Below are 26,132 nucleotides of genomic sequence, written 5' to 3' on the forward strand. Positions count from 1 at the left end.
GAACAGTTTAAACTGGAATAGCAGCAAGGCCAGGCGGACTGGGGACAGCAAGGAGTCACCACGGCCGGTAGTCCCGACGTATGGTCCTAGGGCTCAGGTCTCTCAGTTGGCTTTTCATAGCCGATCATTTAGAGTTGAAAACAGCAGGTCTGGGACAGGTAGGGGTTTCGTAGCCGCAGGCAGAACAGTTGAAACTGGAATAGCAGCAAGGCCAGGCGGACTGGGGACAGCAAGGTGTCATCATGCCCGGTAGTCCTGACGTATGGTCCTAGGGCTCAGGTTCTCAGAGAGAGAAAGAGAGAACGAGAGAATTAGAGAGAGCATACTTAAATTCACACAGGACACTGGATAAGACAGGAGAAGTACTCCAGGTATAACCAACTAACCCCAGCCCCCGACACATAAACTACTGCAGCATAAATACTGGAGGCTGAGACAGGAGCGGTCCGGAGACACTGTGGCCCCATCCGAAGAAACCCCCGGACAGGGCCAAACAGGAAGGATATAACCCCACCCACTCCGCCAAAGCACAGCCCCCGCACCACTAGAGGGATATCCCCAACCACCAACTTACAATCCTGAGACAAGGCCGAGTATAGCCCACAGAGGTCTCCACCACAGCACAAACCAAGGGGGGAGGGCGCCAACCCAGAACAGGAAGATCACGTCAGTAACTCAACCCACTCAAGTGACGCACCCCCAGGGACGGCATGAAAGAGCACCAGCAGGCCAGTGACTCAGCCCCTGCAACAGGGTTAGAGGCAGAGAACCCCAGTGGAGAGGGGGAACCGGCCCGGCAGAGACAGCAAGGGCTGTTCGTTGCTCCAGCCTTTCCGTTCACCTTCACACTCCTGGGCCAGACTACACTCAATCATATGACCTACTGAAGAGATAAGTCTTCAGTAAAGACTTAAAGGTTGAGACCGAGTCTGCGTCTCTCACATGGGTAGGCAGACTGTTCCATAAAAATGGAGATCTATAGGAGAAAGCCCTGCCTCCCGCTGTTTGCTTAGAAATTCTAGGGACAATTAGGAGGCCTGCGTCTTGTGACCGTAGCGTACGTATTGGTATGTACGGCAGGACCAACTCGGAAAGATAGGTAGGAGCAAGCCCATGTAACGCTTTATAGGTTAACAGTAAAACCTTGAAATCAGCCCTTGCCTTAACAGGAAGCCAGTGTAGGGGAAGCTAGCACTGGAGTAATATGATCAAATTTCTTGGTTCTAGTCAGGATTCTAGCAGCCGTATTTAGCACTAACTGAAGTTTATTTAGTGCTTTATCCGGGTAGCCGGAAAATAGAGCATTGCAGTAGTCTAACCTAGAAGTAACAAATGCATGGATTAATTTTTCTGCATCATTTTTGGACAGAAAATTTCTGATTTTTGCAATGTTACGTAGATGGAAAAAAGCTGTCCTTGAAACAGTCTTGATATGTTCGTCAAAAGAGAGATCAGGGTCAAGAGTAACGCCTAGGTCCTTCACAGTTTTATTTGAGACGACTTTACAACCATCAAGATGAATTGTCAGATTTAACAGAAGATCTCTTTGTTTCTTGGGACCTAGAACAAGCATCTCTGTTTTGTCCGAGTTTAAAAGTAAAAAGTTTTCAGCCATCCACTTCCTTATGTCTGAAACACAGGCTTCTAGCGAGGGCAATTTTGGGGCTTCACCATGCTTCATTGAAATGTACAGCTGTGTGTCATCCGCATAGCAGTGAAAGTTAACATTATGTTTTCGAATAACATCCCCAAGAGGTAAAATATATAGTGAAAACAATAGTGGTCCTAAAACGGAACCTTGAGGAACACCGAAATTAGTGGTTAAGAGCATTGTGCCAGTAACCGAAAGGTCGCTGGTTCTAATCCCCGAGCCGACTAGGTGAAAAATCTGTCGATGTGCCCTTGAGCAAGGCACTTAACCCTAATTGCTCCTGTAAGTTGCTCTGGATAAGAGCGTCTGCTAAATGACAAAAAAAACTTTAAAAAAAGAATCTAGTGCACCTGATTCTAATAAGTAGCTGGTTGATAAGCTACCGGAGGGTAACCCTCCAGGAAATCTGAACCTCCACCTAGTCCCCCCATCCTTTTCTATTGTAACCTCTCTCCTTCTACTATAGCCATCTTTGGTGATTGGACTGAGAGGGATGTAAACAGAGACGGCTTGCAGCTACCACATTCAACAATGTGTGATTCATTCACCATTACATCATCATTTACAATAAAGTGAACAATCTTTCTTTCATATTGTTTGTCTGTGCTAAGGAGGACCAGTAGGTTAATATGAATAGTACTGATGACTGTATTACAATCATGTTGGTAAGGTTGACTTGAGACCTTGATTTTTATTGTTGGAAACTGACTAATTGACTTGAGCAAGTTTGTGTATGTTTATAAGCATATAAGTAGCCTAGCAATAGTGATTAATGCATTATGGGTTAGATGGAATGATCTATGTGCAATTGTATTTGGCCTGAGGCAAAGTACAAAGGGGGCCTGTCTCTGAAACAGAATATTTCCATAAGGGTGAGATAGGAGCCATATGTTAAGAGCTAATAGATTGTAAACTACTGCCCTACAACACTGTCTTATAGCTTTACTATCATTATATTCTCTCAATATGTTTTGCATCCATATATTCACTTGAGTATGAATATATTCAGAAATAGCTTTTTGTGTATGAGAAGGATAATTATCTAGTACTGAGATTCTGTAAATTGTCTTTGCGGCTGTATGACCCAGCGTAGTTTAATAAATCGAGCATTAACTTTTAAATGGAGTCCGTCTGGATCATTGTACCAGAACTCAGAACCTAACATTATGTTTTGGTATTGTAATATTTTCTTAAATGGTCTCATCACCTGCTGCTTGCATTTAAATAGCTAAGTTGTTTACGAATTACATAATTGTCAGAAAGTGAGGATAAATAAGGCTAAGATGGTGGAGCCATCTCAGTGCAGAACAACATTGCCTGGACACTTACAGTGCCTTCAGAAAGTATTCATACCCCTTGACTTATTCCACATTTGGTTGTGTTACAGCCTGAATTCAAAATGGATTAAATAGATTCACCCCCCCATATATCTACACACTACCCCATAATGATAACAGTGGAAACATGTTTTTAGAAATTTTAGCAAATATATTTTAAAAAATACACAGAAATCTCTCATTTACATAAGTATTCACATCCCTGAGTCAATATTTGTTAGAATCACCTTTGGCAGCGTTTTACAGCTGTGAGTCTTTCTGGGTTGGATTGTACCATATTACATTTACATTTTAGTCATTTAGCAGACGCTCTTATCCAGAGCGACTTCAAATCAAATCAAATTTTATTGGTCACATGCGCCGAATACAACAGGTGCAGACATTACAGTGAAATGCTTACTTACAGCCCTTAACCAACAGTGCATTTATTTTAAACAAAAAAAGTAAAAATAAAACAACAACAACAAAAAGTGTTGAGAAAAAAAAGAGCAGAAGTAAAATAAAGTGACAGTAGGGAGGCTATATATACAGGGGGTACTCGTTGCAGAGTCAATGTGCGGGGGCACCGGCTAGTTGAGGTAGTTGAGGTAATATGTACATGTGGGTAGAGTTAAAGTGACTATGCATAAATACTTAACAGAGTAGCAGCAGCGTAAAAAGGATGGGGTGGGGGGCAGTGCAAATAGTCCGGGTAGCCATGATTAGCTGTTCAGGAGTCTTATGGCTTGGGGGTAGAAGCTGTTGAGAAGTCTTTTGGACCTAGACTTGGCACTCCGGTACCGCTTGCCCGTGCGGTAGCAGAGAGAACAGTCTATGACTAGGGGTGGCTGGAGTCTTTGACAATTTTGAGGGCCTTCCTCTGACACCGCCTGGTATAGAGGTCCTGGATGGCAGGAAGCTTTGCCCCAGTGATGTACTGGGCCGTACGCACTACCCTCTGTAGTGCCTTGCGGTCGGAGGCCAAGCAGTTGCCATACCAGGCGGTGATGCAACCAGTCAGGATGCTCTCGATGGTGCAGCTGTATAATTTTTGAGGATCTGAGGACCCATGCCAAATCTTTTTAGTCTCCTGAGGGGGAATAGGCTTTGTCGTGCCCTCTTCACGACTGTCTTGGTGTGTTTGGACCATGATAGTTCGTTGGTGATGTGGACACCAAGGAACTTGAAGCTCTCAACCTGTTCCAGTACAGCCCCGTTGATGAGAATGGGGGCGTGCTCAGTCCTCTTTTTTTTCCTGTAGTCCACAATTACAGTTAAGTGAGTGCATACATTTTATTTATTTTTTCATACTGGCCCCCCGTGGGAATCGAATCCACAACCCTGGCGTTGCAAACGCCATGCTCTACCAACTGAGCTACCTCCCTGCCGGCCATTCCCTCCCCTACCCTGGACGACGCTGGGCCAATTGTGTGCCACCCCATGGGTCTCCCGGTCACGGCCAGCTACGACAGAGCCTGGATTCAAACCAGGATCTCTAGTGGCACAGCTAGCACTGCGATGCAGTGCCTTAGACCACTGTGCCACTCGGGAGATACATATCTGCACATTATTATTAAAAACTATTCTTCAAGCTCTGTCAAGATGGTTGTTCATTACTGCTAGACAGCCATTTTCAGGATCTCTAGTGGCACAGCCTTAGACCACTGCGCCACTCGGGTGACCTTCAGGGTTATCTTTGGTCTCTTTGTTGCCGCTCTGATTAATGCCCTCCTTCCCTGGTCTGTGAGTTTTGGTGGGCGGCCCTCTCTTGGCAGGTGCCATATTCTTTCCATTTTTTAATAATGGATTTAATGGTGCTCTGTGGGATGTTCAAAGTTTCTGATCTTTTTTTTATAACCCAACCCTGATCTGTACTTCTCCACAACTTTGTCCCTGACCTGTTTGGAGATCTCCTTGGTCTTCATGGTGCCGCTTGCTTGGTGGTGCCCCTTGCTTAGTGGTGTTGCAGACTCTGGGGCCTTTCAGAACAGGTGTATATATACTGAGATCATGTGACACTTAGATTGCACACAGGTGGACTTTATTTAACTAATTATGTCACTTCTGGAGGTAATTGGTTGCACCAGATCTTATTTAGGGGCTTCATAGCAAAGGGGGTGAATACATATGCACGCACCACTTTTCCATTATTAATTTTTTAGAATTTCTTTTAACAAGTTATTTTTTTCATTTCACTTCACCATTTTGGACTATTTTGTGTATGCCCATTACATGAAATCCAAATAAAAATCCATTTAAATTACAGGTTGTAATGCAACAAAATAGGAAAAACGCCAAGGGGGATGAATACTTTTGCAAGGCACTGTACCTAACTCTCACGGAGCGTTCAGAGCGCACACCGCACTTGACGCTCTGCTCTGGCCGAGGAGTAGGGTTGATCCGGGCGTTCTGACCTCACAACGGCAGTCAAGCACCCAAACTAACTAACGTTGGCTAGCATGCTAGCTACAGTTGAAGTCGGAAGTTAACATACACTTAGGTTGGAGTCATTAAAACCCGTTTTTCAACCACTCCACACATTTCTTGTTAACAAACTATAGGTTTTGGCAAGTCGGTTAGGACATCTACTTTGTGCATGACACAAGTAATCTTTCCAACAATTGTTTACAGACAGATTATTTCACTTATAATTCACTGTATCACAATTCCAGTGGGTCAGAATTTACATACAGTAAGTTGACAGTGCCTTTAAACAGCTTGGAAAATTCCAGAAAATGATGTCATGGCTTTAGAAGCTTCTGATAGGCTAATTGACATCAGTTTGAGTCAATTGGAGGGGTACCTGTGGATGTATTTCAAGGCCTACCTTCAAACTCAGTGCCTCTATGCTTGACATCATGGGAAAATCAAAAGAAATCAGCCAAGACCTCAGAAAAAATATTGTAGACCTCCACAAGTCTGGTTCATCCTTGGGAGCAATTTCCAAACACCTGAAGGTACCACGTTCATCTGTACCAACAATAGTCCGCAAGTATAAACACCATGGGACCACGCAGCCGTAGCAATGCTACCAAATACTAATTGAGTGTATGTAAACTTCTGACCCACTGGGAATGTGATGAAAGAAATAAAAGCTGAAATAAATCACTCTACTATTATTCTGACATTTCTCATTCTTAAAATAAAGTGTTGATTCTAACTGACCTAAGACAGGGAATTTTTACTAGGATTAAATGTCAGGAATTGTGAAAAACTGAGTTTAAATGTATTTGGCAAAGGTGTATGTAAACTTCTGACTTCAACTGTACTTCCAGACACAAATGAGAGAACACCTCACCCTGACCATTTTACTCACCCTAGCAGAGCTGGTTAGGCTGTTTTCATGTTATCCAGAGCATTGGTGACCGTAACTGTGCTGCTGGAAACAATTTAATTACGCTATTTTGCAGACGTTTACTGACACCGGCCATATTCAACAGGTTTTGAGCGTTATTCATGCATTCTGGCACACTCAGACAGGAGTGCTCTGAAATCGGAGTAGATAGCCAGAGTGAATTTACGAACACAACCTATTGACTTGATTATTCAAGTCATTCTTAGCTTAGCTAAGTGGTATAATCGTTGTGCGTTCTTAATGGACATTGTTAATGATGTCTAGCTAGTAATTAGTTATGCTAACAAGCTAGCAAGAAGTTGCATAGCAACAGCATCAACTTCCGGTAGACCGCCGAAGCGCTAGTACTCTCACCTGAAAGGATACCGCTCGTTTACAGTATACTAAAATTAACTAATTGTATATAGAATGTTAGTACGGGTATTCGAACACAGCTTATGATCTGTAAACCTAATTCTGTCTTTTTCGGTTTCTACTTTAACAAAAATGAAATATTAGCCAGTTAGCCCACAGCCAGTTAGCCCACAGCAGAGAAAATATTAGGATATTCAACCGGAAGGCACTCTGATATGCAATCTTTCTCGGTCATTGAAGTGTCACTGTTTTTAACTTACCGAAATGTCCCTATGGGAGAACGCAAAATGTCTATCCATCCTTCCAGCAAGAAAACTATTGTTGCGTCTATAATATACTGTACCATGGGGTTTTATACTGTATATTTAAATACTGAATTCTCAACATCCCACGGGGGGCCAATTCTCAGCTCATTCTAATATTTCTACTACTGTACATTACATTTTAATTACACTGTTTATACACACACCGCAGATTTATTTATATACTGGATGCTTGACATAGATAGTTCACTAATATATTTACTGCTGTACATACTGTATCATTCTTAGTACATCTTGCATACATTTATCCGGTGTATATACGAATAGATTGCATTTGGATGACTGTTATAGTACTTTTTTTGTTGTCAATTGGATTCGTTCCAACATTTCTTGATTTATTTTATTTTACGTTTTGATTTTTTGTGTACTTGTTTGACATTTTACTGCATTGTTAGGAGCTAGTAACATAAGCATTTCACTGCACCTGGTATAACATCTGCTAATCTGTGTACGCGAGCAATACACTTTTATTTGAACATTAAAATATTGTCTAATTTACATTGTGTAATTTATTGACGGTCCCTAACTAGCCCCGGAGATAGGCTATCCAAAGTCAAACCAATTTTGCCTCGGTTGCACACCAGTCGGATGAAGCTAATTGACAACAATGTGTCTAACTCTTCCCACCTGTGAAAACACACACCCACATAAAACCACACCCAGAAACCAACTCACGTTTGAATTCAGTCTTGGCCGCAGGCATTAATTAATTAACCAAATCTAAAATGAGGCCAGTGTTTGCTGTGATTTGAATGAGATGAAATAGAAATAAACATAAAAGCTAATTTACTAACTTAGCTTGATTGCATTTAGATGAATATATTTGAGTAATTTAGCAGACGATCCAATCCAGAGGGACAATAAGCACATTCAATTGAGGAGGCTGAAACAACAACCACATAGTAAAACCTTGATTGGATGTGTGCAGAGGTCGACAACAACACAGCTTTACAACCAGTGTGAGCCTCATCATGGAGCTGCACACAGGGGCCCATTTCTCTCCAGCTCCATCAGCTCCCCAGCTAGTAGACATATGGTGGGTGATTCCTCACCACTGTAGATTCTGCTAAACAAGATCCCCCATGTGCACCAATAAGCTCATTCCCACAGGACCTGAATGTGCGCTGATAAATATATTCCCCCTGGAGCGGTGGAGTCCAGGTGGAACTAAATGAGACCTGAGAGGCAGAGAGACCAGTAACATGCAGACACACGCACCCACGCACGAGCACACCCACTCATGAGCGCACACACGCATCAGGGACCAGGCCACTGTTCTGTCACTTAAGAGTCAAACCAGCAACAATTTGCAACAACATCCAGAGGAGTCCTGAGGGACATCAGGTGACTTCTCTACTCTGTCTGTCTTACTCCCCACACCTCTATTGCTGCCTCTTCATGTCACCTCTCTTCCTCTCTATGCATCTGCCTTCCTCCTCTCTCTACCTCCTATCTGGATCAATGCTCCCCTCCTCCTTTTAATACAAATAAAAAAATTGCAGGTCCTGAAGCAGAGGTGATGTGAGATCCTCTCCCACACACACAAAAGACACACACACACCCACGACAAGCAGCTCCATTATATTAGCATTATAGATCAATTCTACCTCCCTCAATTATACTCCCTCTTCTAGCTCTGTTCGGCTCCCAGTATCTCTCTAGGGCCTACTCCACGTATGAAAAACAAACTATCACAGCGCTCTCACACACACACACACACACACACACACAAAACACCCACACACAGCTCCAAAAAGCTTTATTGGAGGCCATAACTTAGTGATTTGGAGGGCGTCTGACATAAAACCCCACTGGAGGTGTTGACTCAGCTCTATGGGGTACAGGGTGTGTGTGTGTGTGTGTGTGTGTGTGTGTGTGTGTGTATTGAAAAGTGTATATAGCACTTAAAGCACAATGTTACCAGTGAAGCCAGGGAGACATAAGTCAGGAAGGCCAAACGACGAACGTCTAAAAGCAGTGGGTGTCTGGAGTGTTCGTGATCACCGTGTGTGGTGATTTAACATGTAGATTTGTACAGATTGAACAGAAAATGACGTCCGACTTTCTGGTCAGAGAAGATAGGACGGCCACCCGCTGTTTTTTACCATTCATCAGCACAGTGTGTTTTGGCCTTTACACTTACAGTCAAGTGAAGTAACTATAGTGAAGAATATAACACCCTCCTTACAATCAAACATTGGGGAGGTTCGATAATGCTGTGGGGTTACTTTGCTGCCTCTGCTACTGGGGGACTTGAACGTGTGCAAGACATGAAATTAGCAGATTATCAAGGTGCTTTGGATTGCAATGTTCAACCCATTGTCCAAAAACTGGGTCTCCTTTGAATCTCGTGGGTCTTCCAGCAGGACAACAACCCCAAACACACATAAAAAGCACCCAGGATTGCTTCAAAAAGAAACGGTGGACTGCTCTGGAATGGCCAGTGATGAGTCCAGATCTGAATCCCACCAAAAACCTATGTCGATATCTGAAAACAGCAGTTGGTCGAAGGCAACCCACAAACGTTGAAGAATTTAAACAGTTTAAAGTTGAAGAGCCAGTAGAAAGGAGCAGCAAGCTCATTGATGGCTACAAGCATGTGTTGGCAGTTCTTGGCAAAAGGCTATGCAACCAAGTACTAGCTCAGGGGTGCCAATAATTTTGTCAATGCCATTTGTTTTTATTTTCTACATTCAAATTGTAAATGTAAATTTCCAAAAACAATTGGTTCTGCAATGTTGAAAATCCAATAACATAAATTCAATTTCTACTTATTTTCTAAGAAAAAATGTGTCTTGTTGTGAAAGTAAGTTTGTTCAATGACTAGGATAGGATAATAGGCTGACATACAGATGCATGCATGCACACACACACTCACATCTCTGATGAAGTACTCCAGAGTAGCATAGGCGATAGCTATCCCGTCGTGGGTGCTGGTGCCCCGCCCCAACTCGTCCAGGATGACCAATGACCTCTCAGTTGCCCGGGCAACGATTTCCGAGGCTTCCGTCAGCTCCTCCATGAATGTGCTCCGGCCTTTATAGATGCTGTCAGACGCCCCCATTCTACCAACACACACACACACACACACACACACGTTAATTATGCTTTCAGACGTTCCCATCCTACAGACCAATAACACACAGGAGAGAATAATTTTACAATGAAATGCGTCCACTTAATTCTACTCATTTTATTTCTACATTTTACAGGAAGAGAGGAGGAACACAGCTTTAGGGTGTGTTCCACAAGGCAGTGAAAAGACAGAACAGCTTGTATGTGTACTAACACCTACACTTGTTGGACCTGTGTGACGCCAATAGCCTACTGTCCATTAATAACAACACACAATCTCCTTACACAACCTTGAACCCCCTCCTACAGACTCCGACTCAACTCAACTCACAGCACAAAAACAGAACAGAGGAGAGAGAAAAGAGAGGGATTGAGAGGGACACACACACACACACACACACACACACACACACACACAGGTACACTACATCACCAAAAGTATGTGGACGCCTGCTCGTCGACCATCTCATTAATATGGAATTGGTCCCCCCTTTGCTGCTATAACAGCCTCCACTCTTCTGGGAAGGCTTTCCACTAGATCCTGGAACATTGCTGTGGGGACTTGCTTCCATTCAGCCTCAAGAGCATTAGTGAGGTCGAGCACTGATGTTGGGCGAATAGGCCTGGCTCGCAGTCAGCGTTCTATTCATCCCGAAGGTGTTCGATGGGGTTGAGGTCATGGCTCTGTCCAGGCCAGTCAAGTTCTTCCACACTGATCTCGACAAACCATTTCTTTACGGACCTCGCTTTGTGCACGGGGGCATTGTCATGCTGAAACAGGAAAGGGCCTTTCCCAAACTGTTGCCACAAAGTTGGAAGCACAAAATCGTCTAGAATGTCATTGTATGCTGTAGCGTTAAGCTTTCCCCTCACTGGAACAAAGGGGCCTAGCCGATCAATGGAAAACAGCCCCAGACCATTATTCCTCCTCCACCAAACTTTACAGTTAGCACTATGCATTCGGGCAGGTAGTGTTCTCCTGGCATCCGACAAATCCAGATTCTCCGTCGGACTGCCAGATGGTGAAGGGTGATTCATCACTCCAGAGAACGAGTTTCCATTGCTCCAGAGTCCAATGGTAACAAGCTTTACACCACTCCAGCTGACGCTTAGCACTGCACATGGTGATCTTAGGCTTGTGTGCGGCTGCTCGGCCATTGAAACCCATTTCATGAAGCTCCAGACCAACAGTTCTTGTGCTGATGTTGTTTCCAGAGGCAGTTTGGAACTCTGTAGTGAGTGTTGCAAACGAGGAGAGACCATTTTTAAGCGCTACACGCTTCAGCACTTGGCGGTCCCGTTCTGTGAGCTTGTGAGGCCTACCCCTTCGCGGCTGAGCCGTTGTTGTTCCTAGACATGTCCGCTTCACAATAACAGGACTTACAGTTGACCAGGGCAGCTCTAGCAGGGCAGAAATGTTGACGAACTGACTTGTTGGAAGGGTGGCATCCTATGATGGTGCCACGTTGTAAGTCACTGAGCTCTTCAGTACGGGCCATTCTACTGCCAATGTAGACATTCCTGCAGTCAGCATGCCAATTGCACACTCCCTCAAAACTTGAGACACCTGTGGCATTGTGTTATGTGACAAAACTGTACATTTTAGAGTGGCCTTTTATTTTCCCCAGCACAAGGTGCACCTGTGTTATGATCATGCTGTTTAATCAGCTTCTTGATATGCCACACCTGTCAGATGGATGGATTATCTTGGCAAAGGAGAAATGCTCACTAACAGGGAAGTAAACAAATTTGTGCACAAACCTTGAGAGAAATAAGCTTTTTGTGCGTATGGAACATTTCTGGGATCTTTTATTTCAGCTCATGAAACATGGGACCTCAAACACTTTACATGTTGGGTTTATATTTTTGTTCAGTGTATATTAAAACATTCCGGTTTCAAACAATGAAGTATGTTTTCAAAATGCATACTGCCTCCATCTCATTGCTGTGTTGTGTGACGCGCTGATGAAGCCTGCCTTCCGTTGCCGTTTAATGCCGCATTCAAAACAACTGGTTACTCTGAAATCTCAGACTTCAAGACAACAGGGAAAAAAACTAGCTTTGACTGGGAAAAATATTTTTGAACGGTCATCCAACTCGGAATTCGAACTCGGGCCTCTTTCTAGAGTTCCGACTTTCCGACCTGAAGATCACTGACGTCATGATTTGACCTCGTATATTTCAGAGTTTCCAGTTGTCTTGAAAGCACCTGACAGATGTTCCACTCAAAGGCTCTGTGTGACAAGATAGGTAATGAAAAAAACTGTAAACACGCGGCAATTTAATTCCACTAACTTATGCTAATTAACCTATGGACCGATAAGCATGACCAGTCAAATGTATTTCCATCGACTGGTATTTCCATCATTTAAATAGGCAAAAAATCATTATTCCTAATGGGATTTTTTCCCTAATTCTCCTGGACAATTGGCTTTGGAAAAAAATCTGACAAAAGCAGGCTATTAGCGGTTAACAGAAATCCTGGTGTGTGTCCATGCGTGTGTGTGAGCAGAGCCTTAGATTAGGATGCAGATGAGAATTCTGTTGAAATGCTGTCAGATAAACATGCAGCAAATCACAGGATAAGAGATTAATAAAACGAGACACACACACACACACACACACACACACACAGAGAAGAGAGAGATAAAGAAGAAAGGAGAAAGAGAAAGAGCGAGAATCCGCGACTCACATGAACTAGATTTGTCTCTCCCTAGCCAGCTCTGGACTCTCACCGATAACCATTGACTAATAATGGATTTTTCACCTCTAAACATTTCTAGACTCTACAAGCAACATTAATTTCATTTTCAATATGGTTTCCGCACCTCTGAACATGCTTCTTGTCATTTGACCAATCAGATAAACCACTAACGTATGTAACCATGGTTACGGCACATGCCAGAGAGGAGAGGGGTGTAGCCAGCATGCCTCTGCATCTCATCAACCAATTAGGGTGTGCACGTTGCGTGCATGTGTGTCACACTCCAGGGAAATTAAATCAGTAAAATATATAATGTAGCCTAGCAGTGGACCGACGTAGAGTATAAGATCATGAGGCTATTCAGCTGGCTCAGTGATGCCATGTAGATAACCTGCCAGAGCAAACTGTGTGGTCTTTTATTTCTAAATAAAACAATGAAACTATTAGTTTGGAGTGTGTTCCATTTCCCATACTTTAATATTCTGTGGCTGTACGGACTGGCACCCACTCACAAAATAAGGAGCTGTTCTCTCCATTTCACCAGACCATAAGCATCTGGGGACATCATGGCTGTCTTAAAGTTTCCTCTCGTTTAGGGAGGGATTTTCTGCCTATTCGCTGTACGCTTTCAGTCCTTCATTTATTCTGTTTCACTTCCTCCAATATTTAATGATTTATTCTCTTGATTAGGCCTCCAGACTAGCGGCAGTTTGCCAGGGAACACTCAGAGTCTAAGCGAAGGCAGATGGGTTGTAGGACCCTCCATGCCGTGCTGTGCCACCCACCAGAAAGCCATTCCATGCCACCTCTGTCCACACTCCCTCTGAACAGAACAGACGCCAGTGGAGCATTGGAAGACTTTTCCTTTACACAACAACCATGCCCTTTACACAAAACATCCCCTGCAATCCAGCTATGAAACATTCAGGGCTGGGTGAATGAACCATGATGAGCCTACTCCTGGACTAAAAACACTTTCAATAGAGAGTCTACATTGAAGGGTGGTTTCCCAGACACAGATTAAAAGCAGGCTCAATGTAGAATCTCAGTTGAAAATGCTTTTTAGTCCAGGATTAGGCTACATCTGTGTCAGGGAAACAGCCCCTTAAAGTCTACATAGATTGAAAGGGTCTGTTACTTCTGGAGTAAGCTTATCCTCACTCAGGGTTCAATCATCCCTACTACCAAATTGTCTTTAGAAACAGAGGTCTATCTGTCCCTCCAGGATTTCACTGCGTTTTTTAATGATGTTTGAGGGTTGATGGCTCACCTCACTAACCGCTAGGCTACCTGTCAACCGGTACTAGTGTTGTGATTTTTCAAATCTGCATAAAATGCGGGAAATTTTTGATTTATTTTATTGATCACAAAATCCTGGAGACTGGTCTATCGCGTTTCCGCTGCCAAGGGATTGACTACGAGTGGATCTTCTGAAGCACAAAGTCCATGCAGGTTGCGTCTAAAGCACTGCATCAGATAGATACTACAATACAGACTGCAGAATCAAGACATGGAAACCATTTTGATACAATATATGACATGAAAACAGAGAAGAGATAGGAGACATCAGAGAACAAATAGTAATGGCTGGTTTGAATGTACGGTCGATGTAAGGTTCTTTCAAACAGCTTTCTACATTCCATTTCCTCTGCAGTTTCCATAACAACAGTGAGGAAAAGAGAAAATGTGCTCCATAACCTTCAGATTCAATTTGTCCATCAGAGCTAAAATACCATCAGAAACACACAGACAACACACACACGCACTCGTCCATCAGCACTCAAATACCATCAGCCATGAACGCACAAAAAAACGAGACACACTCTCCAACCGAGGGAACACTCTGATGAACTTTGCTGAGGAGGAAACAGATGATGTCATCTCATCTCCCAAACTAAAATAGCATTATCTCTGTCCTTTATAACACACACACACGACCACACAAAGTGTAAGATAAAGAGAGGGATGAGACTGGCAGAGGAGGAGGGAGGAATCTATCTTTTCGCTTTCAGTCATCTCAGAGGAGTGTATATTCATAGTGAGTTTATTATTCAGATAAAGCTTAATCTTTGTCCCTCTCTCAAAAACACTTAATTGTAAATGGCCATACAGCATATCTTATTTATAGTCTATGAGAGAGAAGATAGAGAATGAGAAAAGTGGACATGTGAGTGTTGGGACTAGAGGGAACATCAGACACTTCTACAGGGCAGTACTTCAGAACAGAGGGGGAGAGAAATGGGGAGAAAAAGGGAGTGAGAAGAGAAAAGCGGCAGAGAGATACTTAAGTATTTAAGTATTTTAGATACTCCTACTTAAAGCAGTGCTGTGCTTTAAAGACTGGCAGAGCTCTGATCTACAGCCTTAGTGTGTATATACACACGCTCTCTGCCTGTCAATTAGCGAACGTTGGCGCTCATAGGAGCGATCCATATCAACGGGACTGCAGTAGAGTGAGTCACAAATTTTAAGTTCCTCAGCATCCACATCACCGAGGACTTGTCATGGACCAACAACACCACCACTCTTGTCAAGAGGGTGCAACAGCGTCTCTACTTCCTAAGGCGGCTGAAGAAATTCGGCATGCTGCCCCGGGTCCTCTCCAAATACTACCGCTGCACCATCGAGAGCGTTCTGAGCGGTTGCATCATGGCCTGGTACGGGTATTGCTCCGTCTACAACCGCAAGGCCCTCCAGCAGGTGTTGAAGACGGCCCAGTACATCACTGGGACTGTGCTCCCACCCATCCAGGTCCATCATCTACTTGAAACAATGCCTGAGGAAGGCACGTAGCATCACCAAGGACCCCACACACCCCAGCCAAGAGCTGCATGATGTCTGATACCAACAGGCTCAGAGACAGAGTCTATCCACAAGCCATCAGACTGCTGAACACTTGAACTGGACTGACCACCTACTCTGATTCTCCGCAACTTAGCACACATGCACACACCCACACACGTTACACACACACATCACAACTGCTGCAACCAGACACTTATTACACTGCTCTTACACGTCCCCCCCCCATCCCCAATATACATATAAATATTGGACTATAAATTGTGCCTTCCTGTTTTATACTGATGCTAAAATGTTTATTCCATTCTACTTCCATTTACTTCATGTTCGTATTCTTATCTTTTATTATTGTTGTTTGGATTGTTGAGAAGGAACCTGCCAGTAAGCATTTCGTTGGACGATGTATACATGTGTATCCCGTACACGCTACTAATAAAAACTTGAACTAGTTCAACTTTAGCCCCAAACTCACAGACAAACACACACATATCACTGGCCTTGTGAATGGAGGAAGTGATAGATCAAGTGTGAGATAAAGAGAGGGATGAGACTGGCAGAGGAGGATGTAGGAATCAACCTTTTCGCTTTCAGTCATCTCACACACACACACACACACACAGGAATCGACACATGCCCAGCCACACCTACAAACACCCCGGATACACACACGCCCAAACGTCCACCCACACCAACAAACACACACACACACACACACACACACACACACACACACACACACACACAGACACACACACCCTGTCGTTTACCGTGGTATGCTGACTGGCACTGCCCCCTCTGTGTGTTAACACACAGAAACATGCTTAAACACTCAAAACACACAATAAACATCTGCAGGTGATTAGGGGTATTTCCCTATACCGTAGTGATCACACCGTTATACTGGCCTATTTACTGGCCTAGATACCACACTAACATGTAGTCAGCAAGAGGAAAATACACTTTCTGTGTGAAATACAACATTGAAAGTCGGGATAAACACAAATTACCTGTGGTAGACACCAACACATATTCGGGCTTGCAGAGGAACACAAAAGGATTATGGGAGATTAATGTGGCTGTCACACTAAAAATAACGTCACATCTTTACGACCACACACACACACACGCCTGTACGCCATGCATAAACACACACAAAACAGTGGGCAGTCATCGGGGCTGTACACACGGCTAAATGTGTTGATGTTGTGCACTCAAATTACATGTAAACAGAGAGACCACATAAAGCCTAATTTATACTCGTAACAAAAACATGTAGATGTGTGCACCCTGCAATTTGTAACTTGACGCAAGTACGCAAGATTGTCATTTTGCGTAGCTTATTATGTTCATTGCGTATGGTATGAATTTGGGAATGTCTTCTTCTAACGCTGATGTGTGCTTGTTTGGCTGCCACACACTCAAGTTAACAATATAAAAACAAAAGTAATCATTTATGTGGCCAATATTAGCCATAGAGGTGTGTTATTGTGTCATTTGTATGTATATCCAACACGATTTTAATATGTACCGGTAGGGGCAGCGGTGGCCATGCACTACTCAATTTTGTCGTAAGTCTAATTTCACTAGAGAAAGAAAGACAAAGAAAAAGAGAGCGAGATGGAGAAAAATCTAAAATCTGCTGTGCCTCTAGTGTTGTCATGGCCACTATTCTTTCTGCTTTTGCCCAACAACAGACAGAAAAGGAGAAACAGTCTTTCCACCTCCTTTAGTCTCTCTATGCTCACATAAGCGTTGAACAGAAACTTGCGTACGTGTGTGTGTGAGTGTGTGCACGTGTGTGAGAGGGAGAGTAGTCTCTGGTCTCCCTCACATTACCTGGAAACTACTGAGGAGCTAAAAAGGCCACCAGAACTAAGTTGCTAATGAGTTGATAATGGGCAACAAGGGGCTGACAATGTGTCAATCAGTAAGTGTGTGTGTGTGTGTGTGTGTATGTATGTGTGTACCTGGTGTATATGCCATCCAGGATGCCCAGTCTTGCCTCTGTAGCTGGTACATATGATCCCACCTGGGCCATGATGCTGACTAGCGCCACCTGGCGGATGTAGGAGCTCTTACCCCCCATGTTAGGGCCTGTTATTATCATAGTCCTCCTTCCGTCACCCTGCAAAAACAGAGAGGGGGGTACAAAGTGTAAATAGCTAAGTGGTGTTCATTTATTTATTTGGGGGCACCTCGGGCAAAATTAGTTTGACACCCCTAAGCTGAAAGCCACCACTTCCGACACATAGCAGCTGAGAAAACAACTAACACTTTATTTTCATTTTCTTTCGACAAAACGGTTTGTCATTTTACAGCACCACCCTCTCTCTCGCTCTCGATCTCTGATATTATTTTGAAGGCGGAGGGAAAAATATTGTGACAATAATGATACTTCTTTTTGCAAAACTGAATAGATTCAAAATGCTTGTGAATCGTGATATTTGGTTAAATGCACTTAACTAAATTACATACAGTCTAGGGATGGGCAATTTAAATCATTTCAGCATTCAAATAATAAAAGAAAAATTCGGATATCCGGATAGTTTTTTTTGTTTGTTAAATGGAGACTTGCTCGCGTAACTTGCGAGAGAGCCGGTGCGTTGCGCTTTGACAGTCTGTGTGGCACGGAGGGAGAGAGCGAGAAAGTAGCCAAACCGACTCAAGCTAGTTAGACAAACTTGTTGCTGCCATAGGTTATCTATCATACCATCTGGTAGTGCCTATCTTGACTGCATTAAATCGTTGTAAAGAAGCTAGCTAAAGTAGGCTAATTGAGGCTATTTTGCTGCAATCCCTATCCAATGTCTACAACAACTCCATCAGTGGCAGCCGCTGATTGACTGAATACCAGGGGCACGAGGTGGTTGAAGTTGTCAACAAAGCAGCATGACAGAAATATGATGGCAAGTATTTGAACTACCGGTAGTTTGCTTGAGAAGATATATAAAGCGATCTGGGCATTTGAACAACAGCATACATACACCTATAGTGAGTTCCAAAAGTATTGGGACAGTGAAATATTTTGTTTTTGTTTTGGCTCTGTACTTCAGCACTTTGGATATTAAATTATACAATGCCTATGAGGTTAAAGTGCAGACTGTCAGCTTTCATTTGAGGGTATTTCAATCCATATCGGGTGGAACCGTTTAGGAATTACTGCACTTTTGGGACAAATTCACTTATGTATATTAAAGTAGCTCAGGACCTCAGACTGGGGCGAAGGTTCACCTTCCAACAGGACAACAACCCTAAGCACACAGCCAAGACAATGCAGGAGTGGCTTCGGGACAAGTCTCTGAATGTCCTTGAGTGGCCCAGCCAGAGCCCGGACTTGAACCCGATCGCACATTTCTGGATGGACCTGAAAATAGCTGTCCAGCGACACTCCCCATCCAACCTGACAGAGCTTGAGAGGATCAGCAGAGAAGAATGGGAGAAACTCCCCAAATACAGGTGTGTCAAGCGTTTCGCGTCGTCCCCAAGAAGACTCAAGGCTGTAATCGCTGCCAAAGGTGCTTCAACAAAGTACTGAGTAAAGGTTCTGAATACTTATGTAAATGTGACATTTCCTTTGTCATTATGGGGTAGTGTGTGTAAAAAATCTATTTAATCCATTTTAGAATAGGACTGTTTCACTGGCACAGACTGGAATATGTTCCGGAATTCACCCACATCAGTCATTGGCTTCATTAAAAAGTGCATCGGTGACGTCGTCCCCACAGTGACTGTACATACCCCAACCAGAAGCCATGGATTACAGGCAACATCCGCCAAGGTAACCTGCCTAAATGACTATTGCCGCGTAGCACTCACATGTACAGTATAGCAATGAAAAGCTTTGAAAGGCTGGTCATGGATGACATCAACACCATCATCCCAGACACCCTGGACCCACTCCAATCCGCATACTGCCCCAACAGATCCACAGATGACGCAATCTCTATTGTTCTCCACACTGCCCTCACCCACCTTGAGAAAATGAATACCTATGTAAGAATGCTGTTCACAGACTACAGCTCAGCATTCAACACCACAGTCCCCTCCAAGCTCATCACCAAGCTCAGAACCCTGGGACTGAACACCTCCCTCTGCAACTGGATCCTGGACTTCCTGGCGAGCCTCCCCTAAGCGGTGGGGGTAGGCAACAACACATCCGCCACGCTGACCAACAACACGGGCACCCCTCAGCGGTGTATGCGTAGTCCCCTCCTGCACTCCCTGTTCACCCACGACTGCGTGGCTGCGCACAACTCCAAAACCATCATCAAGTTTGCTGACGATGCAACGGTGGAAGGACTGATCACAGACGACGATGAGGCAGGCTATAGGTAGAAGGTCAGAGACCTGGCAGTTGTTGTGCCAGGACAACAACCTATCGCTCAATGTCAGCAAGACAAAGGAGCTGTTCGTGGATTACAGGAAACGGAGGGACGAGCAGCCGCCATCTACATCCATGGGGCTGTAGTTGAATGGGTCGAGAGCTTCAAGTTCCTCGGTGTCCACATCACCGAGTTGTGAAAAGGACGCTGAAAAGATTTGGCATGGGCCCTCAGATCCTCAAAAGGTTCTACAGCTGGACCATTGAGAGCATCACCACTTGGTACGGCAACTGCAAGGCACCTGACTGCAAGGCACCTGACCGCAAGGCGCTACAGAGGGTGGTGAGTACGGCCCAGTACATCACTTATATTGTTTTATCTTAAACTCTGCATTGTTGGAAAAGGACCCATAAGTAAGCATTACACTTCCAGTGTAAGCATTTCACCTGTTCTTTAAGAAGCATGTGACTAATACAATTTGAGAGAGAGAGAAGGAAGGAGAGAACAACATATGGAGAGAGAGAGAGAGAGAGAGAGAGAGAGAGAGAGAGAGAGAAAGAGAGGGAGAGGTCGATATTGCATTGCTGATCTGTACAGTGAGTAGGTGGGCAGTATGAGAGCTTGGCTCGGATTCCTATTGGCGCCTTTTGCATTTCACAGACAGAAGGACCTACAACAGCCTGTGTGTGTGTTTGTGTGTGTACCTGTAGATCTGTGTTGTTGGGGACGTATTGTGTGTGCTCTCCCACCAGTAGGTCTATCACAGGGTGTCTGCCGTCCCTGATCACGATCTGACGGTCTCCCTCACACAACACCGGCCTGGGAGAGAACACACACACACAGTTATATACTCTGAGGTGAGAAGTAGGGGGTGTAGTTGGCGAGAGAGGGACACAGAGATGGATAGAGGGATAGAGAGAGGGAGGTGTAGGGGTGTAGTTGGCGGTAGAGCTAAGCCTTCTGGGCCCAGTCCAATCCTCCTCACAGGCTGTTTAAGACTGTAACTAACACACACACACACACCTAAGGTAAAGGTCATCAGAGTGACTACCTGCAGTAGTTCCTCTGCTTAGCCACGTCAGCCAATGAGAACAGGCAGTCCATGGTTGCTAAGTTACCAACAGCCTTCTTCATAGTGTGGTAGTACTCCCCAAACTGACTGAGAGCGGGAGAGAGAAGGAGAGAGAGTTTGAGTGTAGAAGGGGAACAGGCAAAACCACCAAAAGTTAGCACCAAGTGATATGCAGTTGTCTTAATGTAATCAGTGTGAAATTGCTAGCTAGTTAGCGGTGCGCGCTAGTAACGTTTCAATCGGTGACTTCACTCGCACGAGACCATGAAGTAGTTGTTTCCCTTGCTCTGTAAGGGTCGCGGCTTTTGTGGAGCTATAAGTAACGATGCTTGGGGCGAGGAGAGGGACGGAAGCAATACTGTTACATTGATGCTGTTGACCGGGATCACTGGTTGCCTCGGAGAAGGAGGCGGTCAAAGGGTGGTGAGAGTAACCAGTGCGAAATGGCTAGCTAATTAGCGGTGCGTGCTAGTAGCGTTTCAATCGGTGATGTCACTCAAGGGCTGTGTTGTTCATGAAATTTTGCCAGCCGTTATTGTCATGCAAAAGACTGCCGGTCTCACGGTAATTAACCGTTAATTTACACAAACATGTTTAGCATCTCCAGGTCTCCACGCATACAAGCGGAATACAAGCCCCTTATGCGTGCCTTTGGAACAACTATATATAGTTGAAGTCGGAATTTTACATACACTTAGGTTGGAGTCATTAAAACTCATTTTTCAACCTCTCCACAAATGTCTTTTTAACAAACTATAGTTTTGGCAAGTCGGTTAGGATATCTACTTTGTGCATGATACAAGTAAATTTTCCAACAATTGTTTACAGACAGATTATTTCACTGTATCACAATTACAGTGGGTCAGAATTTACATACAGTAAGTTGAAACAGCTTGGAAAATTCCAGAAAATGATGTCATGGCTTTAGAAGCACCTGATAGGCTAATTGACATAATTTGAGTCAATTGGAGGTGTACCTGTGGATGTATTTCAAGGCCTACCTTCAAACTCAGTGCCTCTTTGCTTGACATCATGGGAAAATCAAAAGAATTCACCCATGACCACAGAAAAATAATTGTTGACCTCCACAAGTCTGGTTCATCCTTGGGAGCAATTTCCAAATGCCTGAAGGTACCACATCCATCTGTACAAACAATGGTACGCAAGTATAAACACCATGGGACCACGCAGCCGTCATACCGCTCAGGAAGGAGACGCGTTCTGTCTCCTAGAGATGAACGTACTTTGGTGCGAAAAGTGCAAATCAATCCCAGAACAACAGCAAAGGACCTTGTGAAGATGCTGGAGGAAACAGGTACAAAAGTATCTACAGTGAGGGAAAAAAGTATTTGATCTCCTGCTGATTTTGTACGTTTGCCCACTGACAAAGAAATGATCAGTCTATAATTTTAATGGTAGGTTTATTTGAACAGTGAGAGACAGAATAACAACAACAAAAATCAAGAAAAACGCATGTCAAAATTTTTATGAATTGATTTGCATTTTAATGAGGGAAATAAGTATTTGACCCCTGTGCAAAACATGACTTAGTACTTGGTGGCAAAACCCTTGTTGGCAATCACAGAGGTCAGACGTTTCTTGTAGTTGGCCACCAGGTTTGCACGCATCTCAGGAGGGATTTTGTCCCAGTCCTCTTTGCAGATCTTCTCCAAGTCATTAAGGTTTTGAGGCTGACGTTTGACAACTCGAACCTTCAGCTCCCTCCACACATTTTCTATGGGATTAAGGTCTGGAGACTGGGTAGGCCACTCCAGGACCTTAATGTGCTTCTTCTTGAGTCACTCCTTTGTTGCCTTGGCCGTGTGTTTTGGATCATTGTAATAATGGAATACCCATCCACAACCCATTTTCAATGCCCTGGCTGAGGGAAGGAGGTTCTCACCCAAGATTTGATGGTACATGGCCCATCGTCGCTTTGATGCGGTGAAGTTGTCCTGTCCCCTTAGCAGAAAAACGCCCCCAAAGCATAATGTTTAAACCTCCATGTTTGACGGTGTGGATGGTGTTCTTGGGGTCATTGGCAGCATTCCTCCTCCTCCAAACACGGCGAGTTGAGTTGATGCCAAAGAGCTCGATTTTGGTCTCATCTGACCACAACACATTCACCCAGTTCTCCTCTGAATCATTCAGATGTTCATTGGCAAACTTCAGACGGGCCTGTATATGTGCTTTCTTGAGCAGGGGGACCTTCCGGGCGCTGCAGGATTTCAGTCCTTCATGGCATAGTGTGTTACCAATTGTTTTCTTGGTGACTATGGTCCCAGATGCCTTGAGATCATTGACAAGATCCTCCTGTGTAGTTCTTGGCTGATTCCTCACCGTTCTCATGATCATTGCAACTCCACAAGGTGAGATCTTGCATGGAGCCCCAGGCCGAGGGAGATTGACAGTTCTTTTGTGTTTCTTCCGTTTGCGAATAATCGCACCAACTGTTGTCACCTTCTCACCAAGCTACTTGGCGATGGTCTTGTAGTCCATTCCAGCCTTGTGTAGGTCTACAATCTTGTCCCTGACATCCCTGGAGAGCTCTTTGGTCTTGGCCATGGTGGAGAGTTTGGAATCTGATTGATTGATTGCTTCTGTGGACAGGTGTCTTTTATACAGGTAACAAACTGAGATTAGGAGCACTCCCTTTAAGAGTGTGCTCCTAATCTCAGCTCATTACCTGTATAAAAGACACCTGGGAGCCAGAAATCTTTCTGATTGAGAGGGGGTCAAATACTTATTTCCCTCATTAAAATGCAAATCAATTTATTTTTTTATATTTATTTAGTTTTTGTGGATTTTTTTGTTGTTATTCTGTCTCTCACTGTTCAAATAAAGCTACCATTAAAATTAGACTGATCATTTCTTTGTCAGTGGGCAAACCTACAAAATCAGCAGGGGATCAAATACTTTTTTCCCTCACTGTATAGCCACAGTAAAACGAGTCGTACATCGACATAACCTGAAAGGCCGCTCAGCAAGGAAGCAGCCACTGCTCCAAAACCGCCATAAAAAAGCCAGACTACAGTTTGCAACTGCACATGGGGACGTACTTTTTGAAGAAATGTCCTCTGGTCTGATGAAACAAAAATAGAACTGTTTGGCCATAATGACCATTGTTATGTTTGGAGGAAAAAGGACAATTTTGCAAACCGAAGAACACCATCCCAACCATGAAGCACAGGGGTGGCAGCATCATGCAGTGGGGGTACTTTGCTGCAGGAGGGAACTGGTGCACTTCACAAAATCGATGGCATCATGAGGAAGTAAAATTATGTGGATATATTGAAGCAACATCTCAAGACATCAGTCAGGAAGATAAAGCTTGGTCGCAAATGGGTCTTCCAAATGGACAATGATCCCAAGCATACTTCCAAAGTTGTGGCAAAATGGCTTAAGGACAACAAAGTCAAGATATTGGAGTGGCCATCACAAAGCCCTGACCTCAATTATATAGAACATTTGTGGGCAGAACAGAAAAAGTGTGTGCGAGCAAGGAGGCCTACAAACCTGACTCAGTTACACCATCTCTGTCAGGAGGAATTGGCCAAAATTCACCCAACTTATTGTGGGAAGCTTGTGGAAGGCTACCAAAACGTTTGACCCAAGTTAAACAATTTAAAGGCAATGCTACCAAATACTAATTGAGTGTATGTAAACTTCTGACCCATTGGGAATGTGATGAAAGAAATAAAAGCTGAAATAAATCATTCTATCTACTATAATTCTGACATTTCACATTCTTAAAATAAAGTGGTGATCCTAACTGACCTAAGACAGGGAATTTGTACTAGGATTAAATGTCAGGAATTGTGAAAAACTGAGTTTAAAAGTATTTGGTTAAGGTGTATGTAAACTTCCGACTTCAACTGTACATTAAAAAAAGTAATACATCTATTTAATATACACCATCACAATAAATACATTATTTATTTTAGTCAAGTCTAAAGAAACATGATATGAAGAAAATGTATTTCAGAAGAACAGAATATGAGTTGGCCTACTGTATGTTATCTGGCTCTGCTCCAGGTCATAGGCTGTAGGCTTGTTCATTTAGCCTACAAGATATGCTTAGAAGTCCAGTGCCATTATTTTATTCAATATTATTTTATAGTAAGAATATAATTTAACTTATATTTTTCCCATTCCGGAGCGAGTGCGCATATGAGCGTAAAAGTGATCATTTGAAACAGGTCCTAGATGCTTGATTTAGATTTATTTGGCAACTTTAGTTGTGAATGATACAAACCTTAAAATGTCTAAGAAATCAAAACATATATGGGCTGCATGATGCGACTATTGATGATTTGAGAAAGTTACAAAAAGAGCTTGCGCTCTGTTCCTTGCCTCAGGCTGCACATCTGTTCTCTCATCAAGTGATCCTATTTTCACCCATCAGACTATACTCAATTTAATCTTGTCTTTACCAATATGTAAAATTGATTTAGATTTATACTGAACAAAAAGATAAACGCAACATGTAAAGTGTGGGTCCCATGTTTCATGAGCTGAAATAAAAGATCCCAGAAATGTTCCATATGTACAAAAAACTTATTTCACTCAAATTTGTTCACATCCCCGTCAGTGAGTGTTTCATATTTGCCATCCACCTGACAGGTGTGGCACCATGTGTAACCACGCCAGCCCAGGACCTCCACATCCGGCTTCTATACCTGCGGGATCTTCTGAGGGATTGTCAATGATGCAGAGTAGGCTTCTTCGATTTTACAACAGAGCATGAGCTTAATATGAGTAGCTGAGAAATAAATATAAGAACATTTAATTCGCTCCACGCATCAACCACTGTTTGAGGAGCATGCTCTCGCTGTGCGACAAGTGATTCCGCTCAAACTCTGTATGCAATAGGCTCTCCAACCCTGTTTCTGCTGCTACCCAGTGCTTAATTTGGGAAACCAAGTGAAATCTGTTCGGGAACATCCATAGTAACATGTTTTCGCAACGAAACATATTTCACTAAACTGTTGACAGCCACTCTGAGCGCTCTAGAAAGGAATAAAGGAGAGAAATGAGGATATATAAATGCACTGTGGTGAGATATTCTGTATAGCTAAAAGGTAATGTGTCACCTAATTAATTATGAAAATAAAAAAATTCAAAATCAAATATAAATTCACTATAATCGTAGGCTAAC

At 43.5% G+C, this 26,132-nt stretch overlaps 1 protein-coding gene across 2 annotated transcripts in view; it reads right to left on the reverse strand.

Annotated features, from left to right (window-relative positions):
* msh3 (mutS homolog 3 (E. coli)) overlaps positions 1-26,132 on the reverse strand; it is a 105,550-nt gene that overhangs the window by 22,670 nt on the left and 56,748 nt on the right. For both annotated transcript variants that reach the window (XM_041900515.2, XM_041900514.2), the window contains exons 18-21: positions 20,954-21,061; positions 20,607-20,721; positions 17,548-17,705; positions 9,878-10,064 (exon numbers count right to left, since the gene is read on the reverse strand). In XM_041900515.2, coding sequence (XP_041756449.2) covers positions 9,878-10,064; positions 17,548-17,705; positions 20,607-20,721; positions 20,954-21,061 — 568 coding nt within the window. The remainder of the gene's footprint in view (positions 1-9,877; positions 10,065-17,547; positions 17,706-20,606; positions 20,722-20,953; positions 21,062-26,132) is intronic.

The sequence above is a fragment of the Coregonus clupeaformis genome, chromosome 16, assembly GCF_020615455.1.
Source record: "Coregonus clupeaformis isolate EN_2021a chromosome 16, ASM2061545v1, whole genome shotgun sequence".
Classification (NCBI taxonomy): Eukaryota; Metazoa; Chordata; class Actinopteri; order Salmoniformes; family Salmonidae; genus Coregonus; species Coregonus clupeaformis.